The sequence below is a fragment of the Carcharodon carcharias genome, chromosome 2, assembly GCF_017639515.1.
Source record: "Carcharodon carcharias isolate sCarCar2 chromosome 2, sCarCar2.pri, whole genome shotgun sequence".
Taxonomy (NCBI): domain Eukaryota; kingdom Metazoa; phylum Chordata; class Chondrichthyes; order Lamniformes; family Lamnidae; genus Carcharodon; species Carcharodon carcharias.
Genome location: NC_054468.1, coordinates 180,483,542 through 180,504,255, shown reverse-complemented (window position 1 = coordinate 180,504,255; position 20,714 = coordinate 180,483,542). Strand labels below are relative to the sequence as shown.

The window sequence follows — 20,714 nt, the reverse complement described above, 5'->3', positions numbered from 1 at the left end:
AGTGGAACGAAGCGAAATCTGCTGAGGGCCCAGATCCCACCCCTTACTATTATTAATATGTACCAGGCAGGGAAAGAGGAGTCTGCAGCAGTCCTGACAGGGAAGGGGGCAGAGTAGGGAAATCCTGGTCAAGGCAGAATCCTCTCATATAACTTGGAGTTCTTCCTTCTTTAATGGCAAGAATTATTCGACACTTAGACTAGTGAACAAAGATGGATATTCAATGTACTAATTGGTAAAGATTGCACTACAATGATCCTTTATCTTAAATTAATAGAGGAGAATTCAGTAAATTTTGCAGAAAAGCAGAACTATGTCCTCTGTCCAGATGGCAGTTTAATTTTTTCAAGAAAAAGTTTGGAATTATAATCATTCATTTCAATATACATTGCGGATGTGGCACCCCTCCCAGAGCAACAGTTCTGAATTAAACAAAGGCTCTGGAATTAAACTGGGGGCAACGGGCTAACTGAATTTTAAATTAATTTCTCACAGAAAGTTTGGTAAAACATGGCATATGATGGTAGAAGTTATGAGCAGTGAAGTTCACACATGAATGCTTAATGTGCACAGGCTAGGTTCCTGCATTGTTATTTATATGCAGATGCTAACCCATTTTAAAGAGGTTAATGCTCAAGAGAATGTCATATAGGCGTGTTCTGCTCATAAGAATTCCCATCCTTGTATTTCTTTGAAGGTGTGTTTTGATCTTAGCTTTGCCATGACGCAGATATATTGAGTTAAGCTCAGGCAGATCCCCACAAAAAAGGAGCAACAATTCGAAGCCATCTGCATTACATAGAATTATGTGCAGCACAGAAACTGGTCATACTGATCCAAGCTAGTGTTTATGTTCCTCATAAGCCTCCTTATGTCTTTCTTCATTCTACTCTTTCAGCATATCCTTTATTTCTTTCTCCCTCAAGTGCTTATCTAGTTTCCCCTTTAATACATCTACGCTATTCACCTCAACTTCTTCTTTTGGTAGCAAGTTCCATATTATAAACACGATCTGGGAAAATAGTTTCTCCTTGGTTCCCTATTGGATTTATTAGCAACCATCTTATCTCTTTAATTCTGAGTTTTAGCCTCCCCACAAGTGGAAAAATATTTTCTACACCTATCCTATTAAACCCTTCTATAATCTTAAAGACCCGATCTGGTCACCATTCACACTTCTCCTTTCTAGAAAAAAGATCCTCACTTGTTCAATCTACCCTAATAGGTATAGTCTCTCAGTTCTGATATCATCTTTGCAAACTGTTTCTTCACCCTCTCCAGTGCCTCTTTATCCTTTCACAATATGTAACCAGAACTGTACTCCATAGGGAGAATTTTTCCCTCGTCAGGCGGGGATGGGCAGGGTTGATCAGGGCCGGACAGTGATTTCACACTGGTGGACCAATTAAGGCCTGCTCAGAGTGAAACGCGAGCGGCAGCACTAAGCGCTGCCAGTCTGGGGAGGGGTGGAGGGAGGAGGGTGAGTGCGAACTTTGCACATGTACACGGGTGCACGCTTGAAAAACTCCAAGGCTTCCTCAGGGAGATGGACATTTTTCAAAATAGAAAATAAAGCTTTCTAAGATGTTATGAAACATGTCCCATCATGTGACCCCTGGTCTCTGTTTTCTGCTTTATAAAAACAGTGTGAAGGACTAACACCTCACCCTGTATATTTTTCTTATAAAATATATAGAGATATGCTTATTGCTATTTCTAAAAATATGAAACCGGATACAGACCTGAAATGGCTGAATCTATGTCTGTCTGTGACCCTCAAAGTAAAAGAGCTACCTGGTAGTGTCAGGGAAACTCACACCTCTTATCTGTGAAAAGCCACTAACGACACATTGTGGGCTACACAGACCAAATTCAAAGTGAGTTATACAAAGGCCATCTGCATTTCATAACCCATGCTGGCCAATATGGTTCTGCTCATCTGCTAAGATAAAGGACCCCACAACTTTATTCAATGCTTAATGATTGAGAGATTCAACAATCTTGGGGGACTCAGATGAGGGGTACACAAAGACAGTGTGGAGAGGTGGCAGTCATATGAAATGGACTCTACTTTGTGGAACCAGTAATATTGCCTTGCTGTACTGCAAAGTCTCAGTTTGCCATTTTACCATCTGACTGGCAGCAGCACAGACAAGGAGCTTTGGCTTAGGTTGGACACCTGGCCCAATCTACAATGCTTCTACTGGAAAGCCTACACCATCGCCTTCATTGTGTGAAGTCAACACCACCAGAAAACTGAATTATCCAGCATCGGTATTCAGCTCACGGATCTCAATAAAGGAATACCTCATTGGACTTTGCTCATGGAGTCTAGACCCCACTTGAAACACTATTTGTTTTCTCTGTGACCTCTGCGTTGTAAATTTTTCTTCTCTCTATCCCACTTTTACTATATGAATGCAAAGGAGGCAACATTGTGACCCCCCCTCCTGTGTTTTGAGTGTGTGTAAATAAACTAACCCGCTAAATTCATCCTACTTCCAGTTTGCTGTGGGGTTATTAATAGAAATTGAATCACACCAAAACTGAGGGGTTGGAAAATAGGCCACTGCTTACAAAGGAGAAACAAACCAAAACACCTTTCTGTTTCTGGGCTGCCAGTGAGAGGAGAAATTAGTGCCATTTAAATTAACTCTGGAACATAACAACAGCTTTCTATCCATTCTGACTCCACATGCTCTGACTTTAGTCATGAGCCTAATATGCTGTAGCTTTTGAAAGTTCAAATATTTAGGTTATTAGCCTCACTATAAAAACCTTTGAAAAAGTTACACTTTGTTGAGCAAGCTGTAATTATTCTTTTTTTTAAACAGGTCAGTAAGTTCATGGGCAGAATTTTCACTTTGGCGTGCGGGGGTGGGCCCCACATACTGATGTGTAAAGCAACGCACGGTGACTTCGGGTGTATGTCCCGATGTCACCGTCTGTCATTCCGATCTTCCATTCAGCAGGTGCGCGCCGGAAGCGGCTACACACCCACCAAACTGTCAAAGGCCTGTTAAGACCATTAAATAAACCAATTGAACTAATTGACAGGGCTGCCCATCCAACCTTAAAGTTGGTGGGCAGGCAAAGAAACCAAGCGGCCTTCGCATTTTGCATGAAACCTCATCCACAGGTAGGACTGTCACATGAGGGGACATGTCTGAATCATTTTCTTCTTTCTTTTATTAAAACTTTAAAACTGAACTTAATCTTCCTGAGCCCGCTCCCGACTGACCTGCCTGACAGGCAGAAAATGCTGCCCCATAATTTCTGCTGAACAGCCTCATTGTCCCTGAGAAACAAACTTTATATTAGTGTAATGTCAAATTTCTTCATTATATTAAAAAAATTGTATTTTTAAAATCTTTATTTTAAAACAATTATGACATTTCAGTCTGCTTGATGTGTATGCCCCAATCATTTATGTAGTTCTCTGTAAAATTTAAATTAAATGTGAAAAATTCAGTGCATTTTACTTTCAGGGTTTGCTGATGGTGATAATGCTTCAATGTGATTGGCTGCTTACCCTGCTTGATTACATCACTGTTGTTGGAAGCCTGGAGATCCCCTTGACTTGGTACCAGATTCAAACTGACATTGGAAGAGGGTAAGTCCAAGCCACAGTGATCACCAGATCTTTGTGGGTAGCTTTCTTCAAGGTCAGTGCTGAGTGTCGGTGTTTCACCATTGACTATTAATTCCATTACATCTACTACTTTAACCTTGTTGACTCTTTCTGTTACTTCTTCAAAGGTTTCAATCAGGTTGATCGAGCTTGACGTATTTTGAAACCCATGCTGACTCCTCTTTTTCATATGTAATGATGAAGGGTCATCATCGACCTGAAACGTTAACTCTGTTTCTCTCCACAGATGCTGCCTGACCTGCTGAGTATTTCCAGCACTTTTTGTTTTATTTTCAGATTTCCAGAATCTGCAATATTTTGCTTTTGTGTTTGTATTGACTCTTTTTCATATTTTTGATTTCTAGATGTCTTGTATCTACGTGACAGCATTAGCAAAGACCTTAGAATTAATCTTTGATCTGTTCTCTTGACTGAAGATGGTGGATGCGATGGGACACACTAGAGGGCAATGGATGGTAGTATAGTACCAACATCAGTGGGCTAGTCATTTAGAGGTTTGTGCTCATGTTCTGGGGACATGGGTTCAAATTCCTTGATGGCAGCTTGGGGAATTTAAATTCAATGAATTAATAAATCTGGAATAAAAATCTAAACTCAATATGTGCCTACATGTGACTGCACTACTACTGTAATGTGGTTGACTCTCAACTGCCCTCTGAAATAGACTGCCAAGCCATTCAATTGTAACAAAATACTACAGAAAAGTTAAATAAGACTAAAACCAGACCAGCCACTTGGCACTAACCTAGGCACTAGAAAAGGCAAAGGCACACCCTGTTCAAGTGACCCTGAAAAGTCCTTCTAACTAACATCTGGAGGCTTGTACAAAAATTGGGAGATTGCCCCATAGACTAATCCAGCAATAGGCTGACATAGGCCCAGGTTTTTATCCCTGGTTTGGGTTTGCCGAGTTGGGAGATTTCCTGGCTCAGCGAACCCAATCCACACGCGGGTCGGATTTTTGGTCTGGGCGGGCGACACCGGATCAAATGTGCAAGCTTCCGGGTGCAGAAGTGGGCTTGGCACAAGGCTAGCCTCCGTGCCATAGCACTGTGTTTAAATAAAGAAAAAATAATAATAAAACAAAAAAAAACATTCTACCAACCTTTGCTCCTCACCCCTCCACACACAATCCCTATGCCCCATCCATGTCAACTTATGCCAACCCATGTCCCGCCACCCACCCTCCCCCCCCACGGCCCCATACCCCCATGTTAACTTGATATCCTACTACTCACCACATTGCCCTCTACCCCTATGCCAATTTAGTGCCAACCCATCCTCCCACACACCACCCTTTGCCCTTATGCCCTCCATGCCAACTGACCCAGTATCCTTGGACAGTTCCTTGACAACTTTGATACTTTCTGGATAACTTTGACAGATTTAACAGCTGGATAACTCCATGTCCCGGCCAGGAGACAGAAAGGAAGATATATACATATATATATCTACGTCAACCTTGTTACTTTGTACAATTATTATTTTTATTTTTAAAATGGACAAGGCTTTACCCTGACTAGCCATGACTCATACCAGAGGAATTTCTAACCTTCAGAAACCAAAAGGAACCGTGTTATCTTTAAAGAGGCGTTAATGCCCTCTGTGACTGCCGACAATAAAATTCCAAAGGAATGCAACAACTACCTTTGCATTTCTAAGGCAGAATTCCAGTCAATGCAGATGGTACATTGGCAAAGGACAATGGAAATGGCACATCTCCTCTATTAAACACCTCAAGATTCCAGATCTAAGAAAATATATTTTTTGTCCTACACCCAGGAGAAGAAGTATGTCACATTGCCTCCCCAAGTTGCTAGAACCTTTAATATTGCCATGTGGCACTGACTGAACACAGGCAGTTTACTATTTTACAACCTAACAGGTGGCAGGAGAAAGAGCTCTGTCCAGGTGGAGTGCCTGACCCTCATCTACACTGTGAACTATTGGAACATTGGAACTTTTGTATCTGTGCCTTCAAGACTAATTAATCCCTACGTGCTTTCTCCCATCATGGAAGTCCTTGCTTTTAGAAAGTGGGTTTACTCTGCAACAGTTTCAGCCTGCTAACCTCTGAAGGGATATGCCACTAGACGTTTGATTCTGGACTCCAGACTCACCTGAAACCATAACTCTTATTTTTATCATGGTCTTGCCCTGTACCCCTTACTTTCCCTTATCCCGCTTTTATTGTATGAGTGCAAAAAGGGGCGGGCATTGTGAAACCCCTTTCCCACATTTTGTGTGTGTGTAAAATAAACCAATCCTCTTATTTTGCCTTAACTCGAGTTTTCTGTGGGGTTATTAATAGAGGAGCGGATCACTCCAAAATGAAGGGCTGGGGAAAACATGCCACCACTTATAAAGGAGGGAAATCAGAAATCAAAAATACCTTTCTGTTTAGAGGCGGGTAGAGGGAGGAGAAATCAGGGCTGTTTAACTTAACCCCCCTCTGGTCTGTAATACTCCGTAATATTTCCTTGACAACTGGACAGTTCTTTGACAGCTGAACAGCTGTTTAACAGTTTCTGGACTGCTGGACAGCTCTTTGACATCTTGTCAGGTCCAATGATTTTGTGCAGAAAAATTGCATAATCATGTTCTCTTTTAACAATCCAAAGTTACCTCACCTCTCCCAAAGAGTGTCTCACTTCTCCCAAAGATGTCCTGGGACCCTACCAAAGGATTACCTTACATCTCCAAAGGGGTATCCTGGTTATCCAAATACATGCACCAAGTTCAGACCTGCCCTTGGCTGTTCTATTCTGCATACTCCAGATTCTACACTCCTGTTCTTCGAAAATCCCACTTCAGTGGAGGCAGCTGGTGATTTAAATGGCCAGTTGCCTCCGCGAATTGCTCATGCACGGACCCCTGCCGATTCCAGTTCCACCCCCACAAAGACGGGTCCAGAGGAAGGACTTAGAATTTTCAGTCATTTCCAAGATTTTCGCCACGACGGAGAGGCTCTTTGTCATGGCCAAAATTTGGGCCATAGTCATATTCACTGAATCATATCTTAAAGTCAATGTCCCAAGCTCCTCCATCACCATTTCAGGTGTGTCCTATGCCACCAGAAAGACAGACCCACTAGAGGTGCAGCACAGTGAAGTGAGTTGCCCTTGGGAGTCTCAGCGCTGACTCTGTACCCCATGAAGTCTCATGACATCAGGTCAAATACAGGTAAGGGAATCTCCTTCTGATTACTACCTATTGCCCTCTCTCAGCTGATGAATCAGTGCTTCTCCATGTTGAACACCACTTGAACAAAATATTGAGGGTAGCAAGGACACAGCAGGGGGAGGGATTGGGGAACTATAATGTCCCTTACCAAGAGTGGCTCGGTAGCACCACTACTGACAGAGCTGGCTGAGTCTTGAAGGGCATAGGTGCTAGATTGGGCCTGCACCAGGTGGTGAGAGAACCAGCAAGAAGAAAAATCCTGCCTGACTTCATCCTCACGAATCTACCTGTCGCAGATGCATCTGTGCATAACAGTATTGGCAGGAGTGATCACTTCACAGCCTGCAAAGATCCAACAGAGGGCGTTGGTAAGAAGTGACTGAAGCATTCTGGGAGAAGTCATCGCAGTCACCACGACTCAGGAGGGAATCGAGGAGAAGGACTCCTGCACTTAACAGGAGAAAGGGCATCCAACAGAGGGTGCTGGTGAGAAGTGACTGAAGCATTCTGGGAGAAGTCACTGCTGTCACTCCCATCACTCCCTCCTCCTCAAACCTAAGAAAAAAGAGAGAGGAGGAGGCAGTGCCTTCAGGAGTGCACCAGACCTGTGAGGGACACTCTTCTGAAAGTGGATTTTAAAGAAAAAGCAGCTAATTGGTGAGCAAATCCTGGGAGCAGAGGGAGGAGCACCGGAACGGTGGCTATAAACCTAGCTTACCTCGGGGATTCACGGCTTTGTCTCTAGGGAGCAGATCCGGAGGGCGGAGCACTGGAGTGGTGACCTCGGGGCACTGATTAACTGAAGCCAAAACTGAAAAAGAGACATCACAGGAAAGCTGTGACCTGATTGGTTGGTCTGCACCAAATTTGGAAAAAAAACACTGCAAAGCTAATTAATAAATTAATTATCTAAGTAGAGGGCAGGTGATGTACTGTAGCTGTATGATGTGGGAGCTGGCAGATCACATTGCAAGCCACAGTGACCACATCTGCAGCAAGTGTTGGTTGCTGGAGGAACTCCGGCTCAGATTTGACGAGCTGGAGTCCAAGCTCTGGATGCTACAGCACATCTGGGAGGGGGAGAGTTACCTGGACACTTTGTATCAGGAGGCGGTCACAACTGGTAGATTGAGTACCTCAAGTCCGGTCAGTGTCAGGGCAGCAGGGTGTGACTGCAAGTGAGGCAGGTAGGGGGATCCTGTGTTCAGGAACAGAGGAGCCTCAGCTCTTGACCTTGTCCAACAGGTACGAGGTACTTGGTCCCTGTGTGGATGAGGAAGAGGGCTGTAGGGAGGATGAGCCAGCTGACCACGGCACCGTAGCACAGGAGGCCATTCAAGAGAGGGGAGCAAAAAGACAAGTGGTAGTTGTAGGGGATTCTATAATTAGGGGAATTGATAGCATCCTTTGTAAGCAGGATCAAGAGTCCTGCATGGTATGTTGCCTGCCCGGTGCCAGGGCGAGGGACATCTCTGACCGGCTTGAAAGGATATTGGAGAGGGAGGGGGAGGATCCAGTTGTTGTGGTTCACGTTGGGACAAATAACATAGGTAAGTCTAGGAAAGAGGACCTGTTTGGGAATTATCAGGAACTAGAAACTAAATTAAAGAACAGGTCCTCAAGGGTTATAATCACCGGATTACTACCCGAGCCACATGCAAATTGGCATAGGGACGCGAGATTAAAGATTAAAGGAAATTAAACATGTGGCTAAAGGAGTGGTGCGGGAGAGAGGGATTCCATTTCGTGGGGCACTGGCATCAGTATTGGAACAGGAGGGATCTGTACCTTTGGGATGTCTCCACCTGAACCGATCTAGGACCAATGTTCTAGCGAAAAGGGTAAATAGGGTGGTCAACAGGACTTTAAACTAGAAACTTGGTGGGGGGAGGGGGGGTGGTGGAGTGAAGGATAAAACTCCAAGAAATATGACTAATGGGAAACAAAGCAGCAGGTTAGCCTATGGGGAGGGGGCGGTGGATTCAACTTCATGGAAAATTATGAAAAAACTGAAAAGAAAGGAAAGCCCAGGAGAGGCTATTAAAGTATCCAGAACACAAAATAGGACAGAGTGTTTGGAAAGGGCTAGGAATCTAACTTCAAGCACATCAGATAAAGGGACGACAATGAGAAAGGGGACGGGAAATACAGGACTGAAGGTGTTGTAGCTGAATGCATGCAGTATACACAATAAGGTAAATGAGCTTGTGGCGCAGATTGAAATTGGCAGGTATGATGTGGTGGGCATTACGGAGACATGGCTGCAAGGGGATCTGGACTGGGCGCTAAATATCCAAGGATATACATCCTATCGAAAAGATAGGCAGGTTGGCAGAGGGCGTGGGGTTGCTTTGTTAGTAAGAAATTAAATTAAATCGATAGCAAGAAATGATGTAGGGTCAGATGATGTAGAATCTGTGTGGGTAGAGTTGAGGAACCGCAAAGGTAAAAAAAACATAATGGGAGTTATGTACAGGCCTCCGAGCAGTAGTCAGGATGTGGGGCACAAGATACACCAGGAGATAGAAAAGGCATGTAAGAAAGGCAAGGTTACAGTGATCATGGGAGATTTCAATATGTAGGTAGACTGGGAAAATCAGGTTGGTAGTGGATCCCAAGAAAAGGAATTTGTGGAATGCCTACGAGATGGCTTTTTGGAGCAGCTTGTGGTGGATCCCACTAGGGAACAGGCAATTCTAGATTTAGTGATGTGTAATGAGACAGATTTGATAAGGGAGCTTCAGGTGAAGGAACTCTTAGGAGGAAATGACCATAATATGATAGAATTTACCCTGCAATTTGAGAGGAAAAAGCTGGAATCAGATGTAAAGGTATTACAGTTGAATAAAGGCAACTAGAGGCATGAGGGAGGAGCTGGCCAGAATTGACTGGGAGATAAGCCTAGCAGGAAAGACAGTGGGACAACAATTGGCAGGAGTTTCTGGAAGTAATTTGGGAGACACAGAAAAAATTCATCCCTAGGAAGCAGAAGCATGCTAAAGGGAGGACAAGGCAACCATGGCTGACAAGGGAAGTCAGGGACAGCATAAAAGCTAAAGAGAAAGCATACAATGCGGAGAAGAGCAGTGGGAAACCAGGGGATTGGGAAGCCTACAAAGACCAACAGAGGACAACTAAAAAAGAAATAAGGAGGGAGAAGATTAAATATGAGGGTAGGCTAGCCAGTAATATAGAAGATGGCAAGAGTTTTTTTATATTTATAAAGGGTAAGTGAGAGGCAAAAGTGAACATTGGGCCGCTGGAAAATGACGCTGGAGAAGTAGCAGTGGGGAACAAAGAAATGGCGGAGGAACTGAATAGGTACTTTGCATCAGTCTTCACAGTGGAAGACACAAGTAACACCCCCAAAGTTCAAGAGAGTCGGGGGGCAGAGGTGAGTATGGTGACCATTACCAAGGAGAAGGTGCTAGGAAAACTGAAAGGTCTGAAGGTGGATAAGTCACCTGGACCAGATGGATTACACCCCAGAGTTCTGAAGGAGATAGCTGAAGAGATAGCGGAGGCTTTAGTGGTGATCTTTCAGGAATCACTGGAGTCAGGGAGGGTCCCAGAGGACTGGAAAATTGCTAATGTAACCTCCCTTTTTAAGAAGGGAGTGGGGCAAAAGATGGGAAATTACAGGCCAATTAGCCTGACCTCGGTCGTTGGTAAGATTTTATAGTCCATTATTAAGGATGAGATTTCAGAATACTTGGAAGTTCATGGTAAAATCGAGCAAAGTCAGCAAGGTTTCATCAAGGGGAGGTCATGCCTGACAAATCTGTTAGAATTCTTTGAGGAAGTAACGAGTAGATTAGACAAAGGAGAGCCAATGGATGTTATCTACTTGGACTTCCAGAAGGCCTTTGACAAGGTGCCGCACAGGAGGCTGCTCAGTAAGATAAGAGCCCATGGTGTTAGAGGCAAGGTACTAGCATGGATAGAAGATTGGTTGTCTGGCGGGAGGCAGAGAGTGGGGATAAGGGGGTCCTTCTCAGGATGGTGGCCGGTGACTAGTGGAGTTCCGCAAGGGTCAGTGTTGGGATCACAACTTTTCACTTTATACATTAATGATCTAGATGAAGGAACTGAGGGCATCCTGGCTAAGTTTGCAGATGATACAAAGATAAGTGAAAGGACAGGTAGTATTGAGGAGGCGGGGAAGCTGCAGAAGGATTTGGTCAGGTTAGGAGAATGGGCAAAGAAGTGGCAGATGGAATACAACATGGGGAAGTGTGAGATCATGCACTTTGGTAGGAAGAATAGAGGCATAGACTATTTTCTAAATGGGGAGAGAATTCAAAAGTCTGGAGTGCAAATGGACTTGGGAGTCCTAGTCCAGGATTCTCTTAAGGTGAACTTGCAGGTTGAGTCGATAGTTAGGAGGGCAAATGTAATGTTGGCATTTATTTCAAGAGGACTAGAATATAAAAGCAGGAATATGCTGCTGAGGCTTTATAAGGCTCTGGTCAGACCACATTTAGAATATTGAGAGCAATTTTGGGCCCTGTATCTCAGGAAGGATGTGCTGGCCCTGGAGAGGGTCCAGAGGAGGTTCACAAGAATGATCCCAGGAATGAAAGGCTTAACATATGGATCTATACTCGATGGAGATTAGAAGGATGAGGGGGGGATCTGATTGAAACTTACAGAATACTGAAAGGCCTGGATAGAGTGGACGTGGGGAAGATGTTTCCATTAGCAGGAGAGACTAGGACCCAAGGGCACAGCCTCAGAGTAAAGGGAAGACCTTTTAGAACAGAGATGAGGAGAAACTTCTTTAGCTAGAGAGTGGTGAATCTATGGAATTCATTGCCACAGAAGGCTGTGGAGGCCAGGTTATTGAGTGTATTTAAGACTGAGATAGATAGGTTCTTGATTGGTAATGGGATCAAAGGTTACCGGGAGAGGTGGGAGAATGGGGTTGAGAAAATTATCAGCCATGATTTAATGGCAGAGCAGACTTGATGGGCCGAATGGCCTAATTTCTGCTCCTATGTCTTATGGTCTAAGATGAAATCCAGTCTTCACACTGTGAACATTCTCTATCATGTCGCGTGGCATTGTAAATCATGCCAAATGGGATGGATTCAGAACAAATACCCCAGCTCAAAACTGGGCATCCCTGGGGTGCTTTAGGCCATCAGCAGTAGCAGAATTATATTTAATCACCATCTATAATCTCTGGCCTGGCACATCCCTCACTCTGCCATTACCATCAAGCCAGTGGGCCAACCTAAATTCAATGAGGGCAATGCCAGGAGCAACAGCAGACATACCTAAAGAAAAGGTACCAAGCTGGTGAAACTACAACACAGGACCACATGCATGATAAATAATGGAAGCAGCGTGCTATAGACAGAAATAAATGATCCCAAAACTTGTGGATCGGATCAAAGGTCTTCAATCCTGCTACATCCAATCATGAACAATGGTGAACAAGTAAACACCTAACCATCCGCATTCTCAATGATGGGACAGCGCAGTATGTCAATGCAAAAGACAAGGCTGAATCATTTGCAATAATTTCCAGCCAGAAGTGCCTAGTGGATGATCCATCTCGGCCTCCTCCTGAGGCCCCCAGCTTCACAGATGCCAGTCTTTAGCCAATACAATTCACTCCATGAGTTATCAGGAAACAGCTGAGGGCAGTGGATATAGCAAAGGCCATGTGACCTGACAACATTCTGGCTATAGTAATGAAGACTTGTGCTCCCGAAATAGCTGTGCCCCTAGCCAAGCTGTTCCAGTGTAGCGACAACACTGGCATCTACCCGACCATGTGGAAAATTGTCCAGTTATGTCCTGTCCACAAAAATCAGGACAAATACAATCTGACCACTTAACGCCCCATCAATCTACCCTCAATCATCAGAAAACTGATGGAAGGTGTTGTTGATAGTGCTGTCAAGTGACCCTTATTCAACAATAAGCTGCTCACCAATACTCAACTTAGATTCCAGGTCTCATTACAGTCTTGTTACAAACATAGACAAAAGTGCTGAATTTATGAAGTAAGTTGAGACTGACCGCCCTTGAAATCCAGGCAGCATTTGACTGAGCATAGCATCAAGAAGCTCTAGCAAAACTGAAGTCAGTGGGAATCAAGGGAGAACTCTTCACTGGTTGCAGACATACCTAGCACAAAGGAAGACGGTTGTGTTTGTTGGAGGTCAATCATCTCAGTCCTGGAACAATGTTGCAGGAGTTCCTTAGGACCTTGTCCTATGCCCAACCATCTTCAGCTGCTTCATCAAGGGCCTGCCCATCACTCAATGCCGGACCATCAAAATCCTGGGGTTTACCATTGATCAGAAACTAAACTGGACTAGCCATATAAAGCCTGTGGCTACAAGAGCAGGTCAGAGGCTGGGAATTCATGATAACTCATCTGCTAACTCCCCAAAGCCTGTCCACAATCTACGAGGCACAAGTCAGGATTGTGATGGAATACTTTCCACTTGCCTGAATGACTGCAACTCCAGTGACGCTCAAGAAAGTGAACACCATCCAGGACAAAGTATCTGCTTCATCAGCACCCCGTTCACTTCCTCCACCACTGGCACACTGGCACTGGCAGGAGTGTGCACCATCTACAAAATGTACAACACAAACTCACCGAGAACATAAGTTAGGAGCAGAAGTAGGCCATTTGGCCCCTCTAGCCTTCTCCATCATTGAATAAGATCATGGCTGATCTGATTGTGATCTCAACTCTACTTCCCTGTCTGACCCCATAACTCTTGACTCCCTTGTTGATCAAAAATCTAACTCAGTCTTGAATATATTCAATGACTCAGATTCCACTGCTCTCTGGGGAAGAAAACTGCAGAGATGAATGACAATCTGAGAGAAAAAAAAATCTCCTTATCCCAGTCTTAAATTTTTAAAATGATTATAGACTCCCCCACAAGAGGAAACAGCTTCTCAGCATCCACCCTTGCGAAGTCCCCTCAGGACATTATACGTTTCAATAAGTTCACCTCTCATTCTTCCAAACTCCACTTGTATAGGCCCAACCTGCTCAGCCTTTCCTCATAAGCTACCCACTTCATCTCAGGAATCAGTCAAGTGAACCTTCTCTGAACAGCTTATAATGCAATTATATCCTCTCTTAAGTAAGGAGACCAAAACTGTACACAGTACTCTAGGTGTGGTCTCACAAATACCTTGTACAACTGTAGCAAGACTTCCCTATTTTTATATTTCCATTCCCTTTGCAATGAACACCAACATTCCATTTGCCTTCCTAATCACTTGCTGCACCTGTATAGCAACCATACAATCTGTACCATAGAATTCTGCAATCTCTCTCCACTTGAATAATATACTATTTTTCTATTCTTCCTGTCAAAGTGGACAAGTACAGATTTTCCCACATTATACTCCAACTGCCAAATTTTTGCCCACTCACTTAACCTATCTAAATTCCTCTGTAGATTCCTTCAGGAAGGCTCCTTCAATGGCATGTTCCAAACCAGCGACCTCTACCACCTAGAAAAACAAGGGTAGCAGATGCATGGGAACATCACCGCCTGCAAGTTCCCCTTCAAGTCATAGATCATTCTGACTTCGAACTATATTGCCATTTTTTCTCTAGCTAGATCAAAATTCTGGAATTTTCATCTCTAATAGTTCTGTGGGTGTACCTGTACCACACAGATTGCAGTGATTTAAGAAGGCAGCTCACCACCTTCTCAAGTGCAAGTAGGGATGGGCAATAAATGCTGGCCTTGCCAGCGATGTTCACATGCCCTGAATGAATAAAAAATCATGCTTAAAAATAGTTCTATTGTATGTCCTAGAAAATAACCTGTCATCATTGATTAATCTGTTGATCTGCAGTCATATTCAATATTTTTTTTTACTATTCATGTTCCCATGTGCATTTTCAGTATACAGGCACTCTTAAGGAAGGCTGTCCCACATAATTAAAGGTCTTCTTAAAACAACACAACCCAAAATCTCAGGGCAATAAAAGGGAAGGAAATGCAAATGCTGGGTATCTGAAATAAAAATAAACTGCTGAAAATATACAGTATTCATTCTGATGTAACCTGTCTTTTTACATTACAGTTGCTGACTCTTATGTTGTGTATTTCCAGCATTTTCTGTTTTCTTTACAGCCTCTCAGAAGTCTGCCCTTTCTCTTATGTGTTTACATTGATTCTACACGTATAAAAGAATAATTAATACTCACTCCTTTTTCTTCTTAGCATTTTCATTTTCAAAGGCGCAGCAGTGGCTCGGATATGTCATACTGGCCTCTCTTAGCTCTACAAAGTTATCCAGAGGTGGTAACCTTTTCAAGTTATTGGTCGACCGAGCTATGAGCTTCTTAATAGATTTCAAGCCATGAATTGGAAGTGCAGTGATACCAGTTCTGGAAATGTCCCTGTTAAAACAGTAAGACTCTTGGTTTCCATATTATCAGTATTATGCCCAATAAACCATGATGTTGCTGCTGACATAAGACATTTAGAATTTTGTTCATGCATGAGGAAAGAATTATCTAGATGTATTAATTGAATTTTTATCTGTTTCAAGCATACTACAAACATCTTGAAGAAGAATGTAATACCAATAAGAATGCATGAGAATGTGAATGGGCTTTGGGCTTAATGATGTATTAAGAATTTAGGGCATGAAGAAGCAACTATCTGTTGCACACCAGACATATGCTAACACTAGAAAATTGGAGCCACCATGTATCACTTGAGCCTAATTGCAGTGGAAATACAGAGAACAAGGGAAAAGGGAAAGAAAGGGTCTAACCCTGGCTCCAACACAACTTGCAATACCCTCTACTATAACTAGGGTCTGAAGCAATAGTAAAACATTAGAGATTTGTACAACTCACCCTACTACTTAGTAAATAGTGAGTAACTAAAGGCATATGATCATCAGATAGTTCATTTCCATTAACATTAATATATGTCATCCGAAAACTAACATTCATCTACTCACTTGGATTGTTGGTCTACAGTTACCAATGAATGATTAGTTGCCTTTATCATTACTCAATGTTATCTCTGATATCTTGTTTCAGAGGTTGAAGAAGAGCTGAAACTAGGGGCACATGAAATGCTTCACAGTGCTTCACAAATTGTGGCATACAAACATAACTGATGGTGCAGCAACTATTGAAAAGATGAAAAGAACAGCAGGCTCATGTGTGCCAGCCTCAAAGTTCTCTCAATCCAATCACCCAGCCTGCTGAAGCTAGGCACGAGAGCAAGGCATCCTTAAAGCCAGTCAAAACATTCATAAAAGATATTCCTCCATTCTTGGGACCTTCATTACAAAGTACACTGCATACCACCAACATTCTATGATAGACTGGAGTGCAAATAACTTTTCATCTGTAACTGTGCAGATCAAGCTGGTGGACTCTTCCAGATTTTTCACCTGATCTGGCAGAGTATTTTCCGCAATGACAACTCCTGTAGATAGACCTTCTGAGACACTAATCTCTTTTTAAGACCAGGTGTGTGAGGTTTGAGTCCAGAGAAATAGCAAAAGAGACAGGGACTATGCTAACCCTTGGTCAGTAGATTCTTGCTCTCCAGCTGCCATCACCACTTGCTTCTTCCCACCACTGCACTGTCACTCACCTAGTACTGCTCAAACTCATTGTGTGGGCTGAATTTTATGTGCTCCCAGCGGGTGTGTTTCCCATTGAGGGGCATGTAAGATGGGGTGGGCACTCATCCCAGCACCTTCCCACACACCCCCGAGCTCTCCCCCATCATACGGGGGACAGGCAGGCTGCCATATTTAAATTAATAATTAAGGGTCAATTAGGCTTGTTATCAAGCCATTTACCCTGCTGTATTATTCTGCCCTATATTTCTATGTTTCTGTCCTTGGTGAAGATGGTGAGAATGATGCAAAATGCTGTGAGGTGATGGTCTGCACAATTACAGCAGCTGAGATTTCATTCCAGGTCTAAAAACAAGAGAATATATGTTAAGGTGCTTCGTTTTGTCTGAAAATACTCCTATGAAGCACCTTAGGACATTAACTACACTGAAGGCATTATATAAGTGCAAGCTGTTGCCACATCAATTAAGCATCTACAAGTTGTGCTTTCAATTCAACATATTGGGCTGGGTTTAATGCAGCCTGTGGCATGGGGAACATGGTGGTTGGGCCAACCTAATTATGGGAGTGGCTGCATGTCAGTCTCCCAGTGGAGGGGAAACCTCCAGCAGTAAAGTTGGAGGCAGAAAGGGACCCATGTGGGAAACTTATGTTAATTAGGCTCAATATTGAGCCAATTGACAACAATTATCCCTGAGCGCAGTGGAATTTAGTGGTGGCTCAGGGATTAAATGCGAGTGGTAGAGCTTTCCCGTGCCACTCAAAGGTCACCCAGAAAACCATGTTGGGTTTGCCTGCGGCCTTCTGGGGGCTGTGGAGGTCCTTGTTTCAAAGGCACTCTATAGTCCACAAAGCCACCACCCTGCCCTTTCTTCCAACCCCTTGCCCCTCCTCCTGCAATACCCCTCTCCATGACCCCTATTCCACCCTCACCTAGTCCAGGAATCAGATTATAATCTCTGGTGAAATCCCTGGAGCACAACTGGCAGCAGCCATTGCTCCCAGTGGCAATGGACTGGCCTCTGAGTGGCCGGACGCTATCAATGGGTGGGATTTAAATGCCTGACGGGCACTTAATTCAACTGGGCTGACCCCTCAGAAGCAATGTGGTTTTCCAACTGGTGGACTGCACCTGCATCATTTGCAATAAATTCCACCTATTGTATGATATGTTGTCTTCCTGGTGCCAGGGTTAAGGGTGTCACAGAGTGTCTCCAGGACATTCTTCTGGGGGAAGATGAACAGCCAGAGGTCGTAGTTCACATTGGCACCAATGACTTAGGTAGGAAGGGGGATGTGGTCCTGCAATCAGAGTTTAGGGAGCTAGGTAGAAAATTAGCAAGCAGGACCTCTAGTGTAGTAATCTCCAGATTGCTCCCAGGGCCACATGCCAGTGAGTACAGAAATAGGAGGATAAGGCAGATGAACGTGCGCCTGGAAAGATGGTGCAGGAGGGAGGGTTTTAGATTCCTAGGACACTGGGACTTGCTCTAGGGAGATGGCACCTGAACAAACCAGATGGGTTGCACCTGAACAGAGCCGGGGTTGAGTGCCTTGCGCGGCATTTCGCTAGTGTTATTGGGAGGGCTTTAAACAAACTCAGGGGTTTGGGAAGCAAGAAAAAATACTACAGAGGAATACCAGGGTGCACAAAATACTGGGAAGGACAAATAGCACTAATTTAGAGAATAGTAAGTTGCTAGGTAAAGTCAGGGTAAGGGAGAAAGTAACAAAATCTAAATCAGGGTTACTATGCATGTATTTGAATGTATGGAGTATAGTAAATAAGATTGGGGAGTTACAGGCGTAGATTACCATGTGGAAATATGGTATTGTGGCGATAACAGAGACCTGGCTCAAGGAAGGGCAGATCTGGGTCTTAAATGTTCCTGGGTACAAAGTGTTCAGAAGAGATAGGAAAGGAAGGAAAGGAGGCGGGGTGGCGGTATTGGTTAAGGAGAACATTGCAGTGCTGGAGAAAGAGGATGTCCCAGAGGGTTCAAGGACAGAATCAATTTGGCTACAGCTAAGGAACAAAAAGGGTGCAATTACATTTCTCGGTGTAGTCTATAGACCACCAACTGGTGGGAAGGATGTAGAAGAACAAATCTGCAGGGAAGTTAGAGAGAGATGCAAGCATTATAGAGTAGCTATATTGGGGGACTTTAATTACCCAAATGTAGGCTGGGAGAGCGGTACTTTAAAGGGCAGAGAGGGAAAAAAGTTCCTGGATTGTGTTCAGGAGAATTTTCTACAGCAGTATGTGTCCAATCCAACAAGAAAAGGCGCACTATTTGACCTGGTTCTTGGAAATGAGGTGATCAAGTGTCAGTGGGGGAACATTTAGGAGACAGTGATCATTGTATTGTACATTTTAGGCTGATGATAGAAAAGGATGATAGGCAATCCAGTGTAAGAATGATTAACTGAACAAGAACCGACTTCAAAGGGGCAAGAACGGAGCTGGGCCAGATAGACAGGAACAAAAGATTGGCGGGAAAAACTATAGCTGAACAATGGGCTACCTTCAAAAAAAAATTGGTTTGGGCACAGTCAATGTATATTCCATACAAAGGGGAAGACAGGACAGATAAATCCAGAGCTGTCTGGATGAAAAAGGAGATTGAAATTAAGTAAAAATGCACTTAAAACAGGTGTCAGGTAGAAAATACAACTGAGAACCAAGAGGAATACATAAGGTTCAGAAGGGAGGTGAAAATGCATATTAGAGAAGCAAAGAGGGATGAGAAAAGACTGGCAGCCAACAAAGGGGAATCCCAAAGTCTTCTACAGGTATATAAATAATAAAAGGGTGGTATAAGGAGGAGTAGGGCCATTTAGGGACCTAAAAGGGAATTTACGAATTGACGAAGGGGCCATGGCTGAGGTATTAAATGAATACTTTGTATCCATCTTTATCAAGGAGGTCAATGCTACCCAGGCCATGGTGATAGACGAGGAAACTCTGTCACTAGGCCGGTTCAAAATTGATAAGGAGAAAGTGTTGAATAGACTGTCGGTACTTAAAGTTGACAAGGCATCAGGACCAGATGAGATGTGTCCAAGGATATTAAAGGAAGTGAGAGTAGAAATTGTAGGGGCACTGGCCATAGTCTTTCAGTCCTCCCTAGACTGAGGGGTGGTGCCAGAGGACTGGAGAATTGCAAACATTTCACCCTTATTCAAAAAAAGTTGTAAGGATAATCCCAGCAATTACAGACCAGTCAGCTTAACTTCATTGGTGGGCAAGATTCTAGAAACAATTATTCTGTGTAGAATGGAAATATGTGGGTTGATAAGGGCCAACATGGATTTCTAAAGGGGAAATCATGTTTAACTAACTTGCTGGGGTTTTTTGAAGAGGTAACAGAAAAGATCAATGAGGGTAATGTTGACTGAGTGTACATGGACTTTCAAAAGGCATTTGATACGGTGCCACACAACCGACTTGTGAGAAAAGTTATTCCTCATGGAATAAAAGGGCCAGTAGCAATGTGGAAACAAAATTGACTGAAAAATAGGAAGCAGAGAGTAATGATCAATGGATATTTTTCAGGCTGGAGAAAGGTTTGTAGTGGAGTTCCCAGGGGTCAGTATTGGGGCCCTTGTTTTTCCTGATATACATTAATGATCTAGATCTTGTCATGCAGGGGACAATTTCAAAGTTTGTGGATGATATGAAGCTTGAGAGTGTTGTGAACTGGGAGGAGGATGGTGTGGAACTTCAAGAGGACATAAACGAGTTGGTGGAGTGGGCAGATAGGTGGCAAATGAAGTTCAGTGCAGAGAAGTGTCAGGTGATGCATTTTGGTAGGAATAACATGGAAAGACATTATAAAATAAGGGGTGAAATTTTGAAGGGGGCACAGGAGCAGAAAGACTTGTGTGTATATGTGCATCGATCATTGAAGGTGCCAGGACAAGTGGAGAGAGCAGTTAATAAAATATATAGTATCCTGGGCTTCATTAATAGGGGCATAGAGTACAAAAGCAGGGAGGCTATGCTGAATTTATATAAGACACTTGGTTAGACCTCAACTGGAGTATTGTGTACAGTTCTGGGCACCACATTATAGGAAGGATGTGAACACGTTGGACAGAGTGCAGAGGAGGTTTACAAGAATGGTCCCAGGGATGAGAGACTTCAGCTATGAGGATAGACTGGAGAGATTGTTCTCCTTGGAGAGAAGAAGGCTGAGAGGAGATTTGATAAAGATGTTCAAAGTCATGAGGGGGCTGGACAGAGTAGAAGGGGGAAGCTGTTCCCACTCATAAA

At 43.6% G+C, this 20,714-nt stretch overlaps 1 protein-coding gene across 5 annotated transcripts in view; it reads right to left on the bottom strand.

Annotated features, from left to right (window-relative positions):
- The window catches only part of LOC121272797 (lutropin-choriogonadotropic hormone receptor-like), a 216,589-nt gene that overhangs the window by 3,541 nt on the left and 192,334 nt on the right, over nucleotides 1-20,714 (bottom strand). For all 5 annotated transcript variants that reach the window (XM_041179579.1, XM_041179587.1, XM_041179597.1 and 2 more), the window contains one exon: nucleotides 15,036-15,230. In XM_041179579.1, coding sequence (XP_041035513.1) covers nucleotides 15,036-15,230 — 195 coding nt within the window. The remainder of the gene's footprint in view (nucleotides 1-15,035; nucleotides 15,231-20,714) is intronic.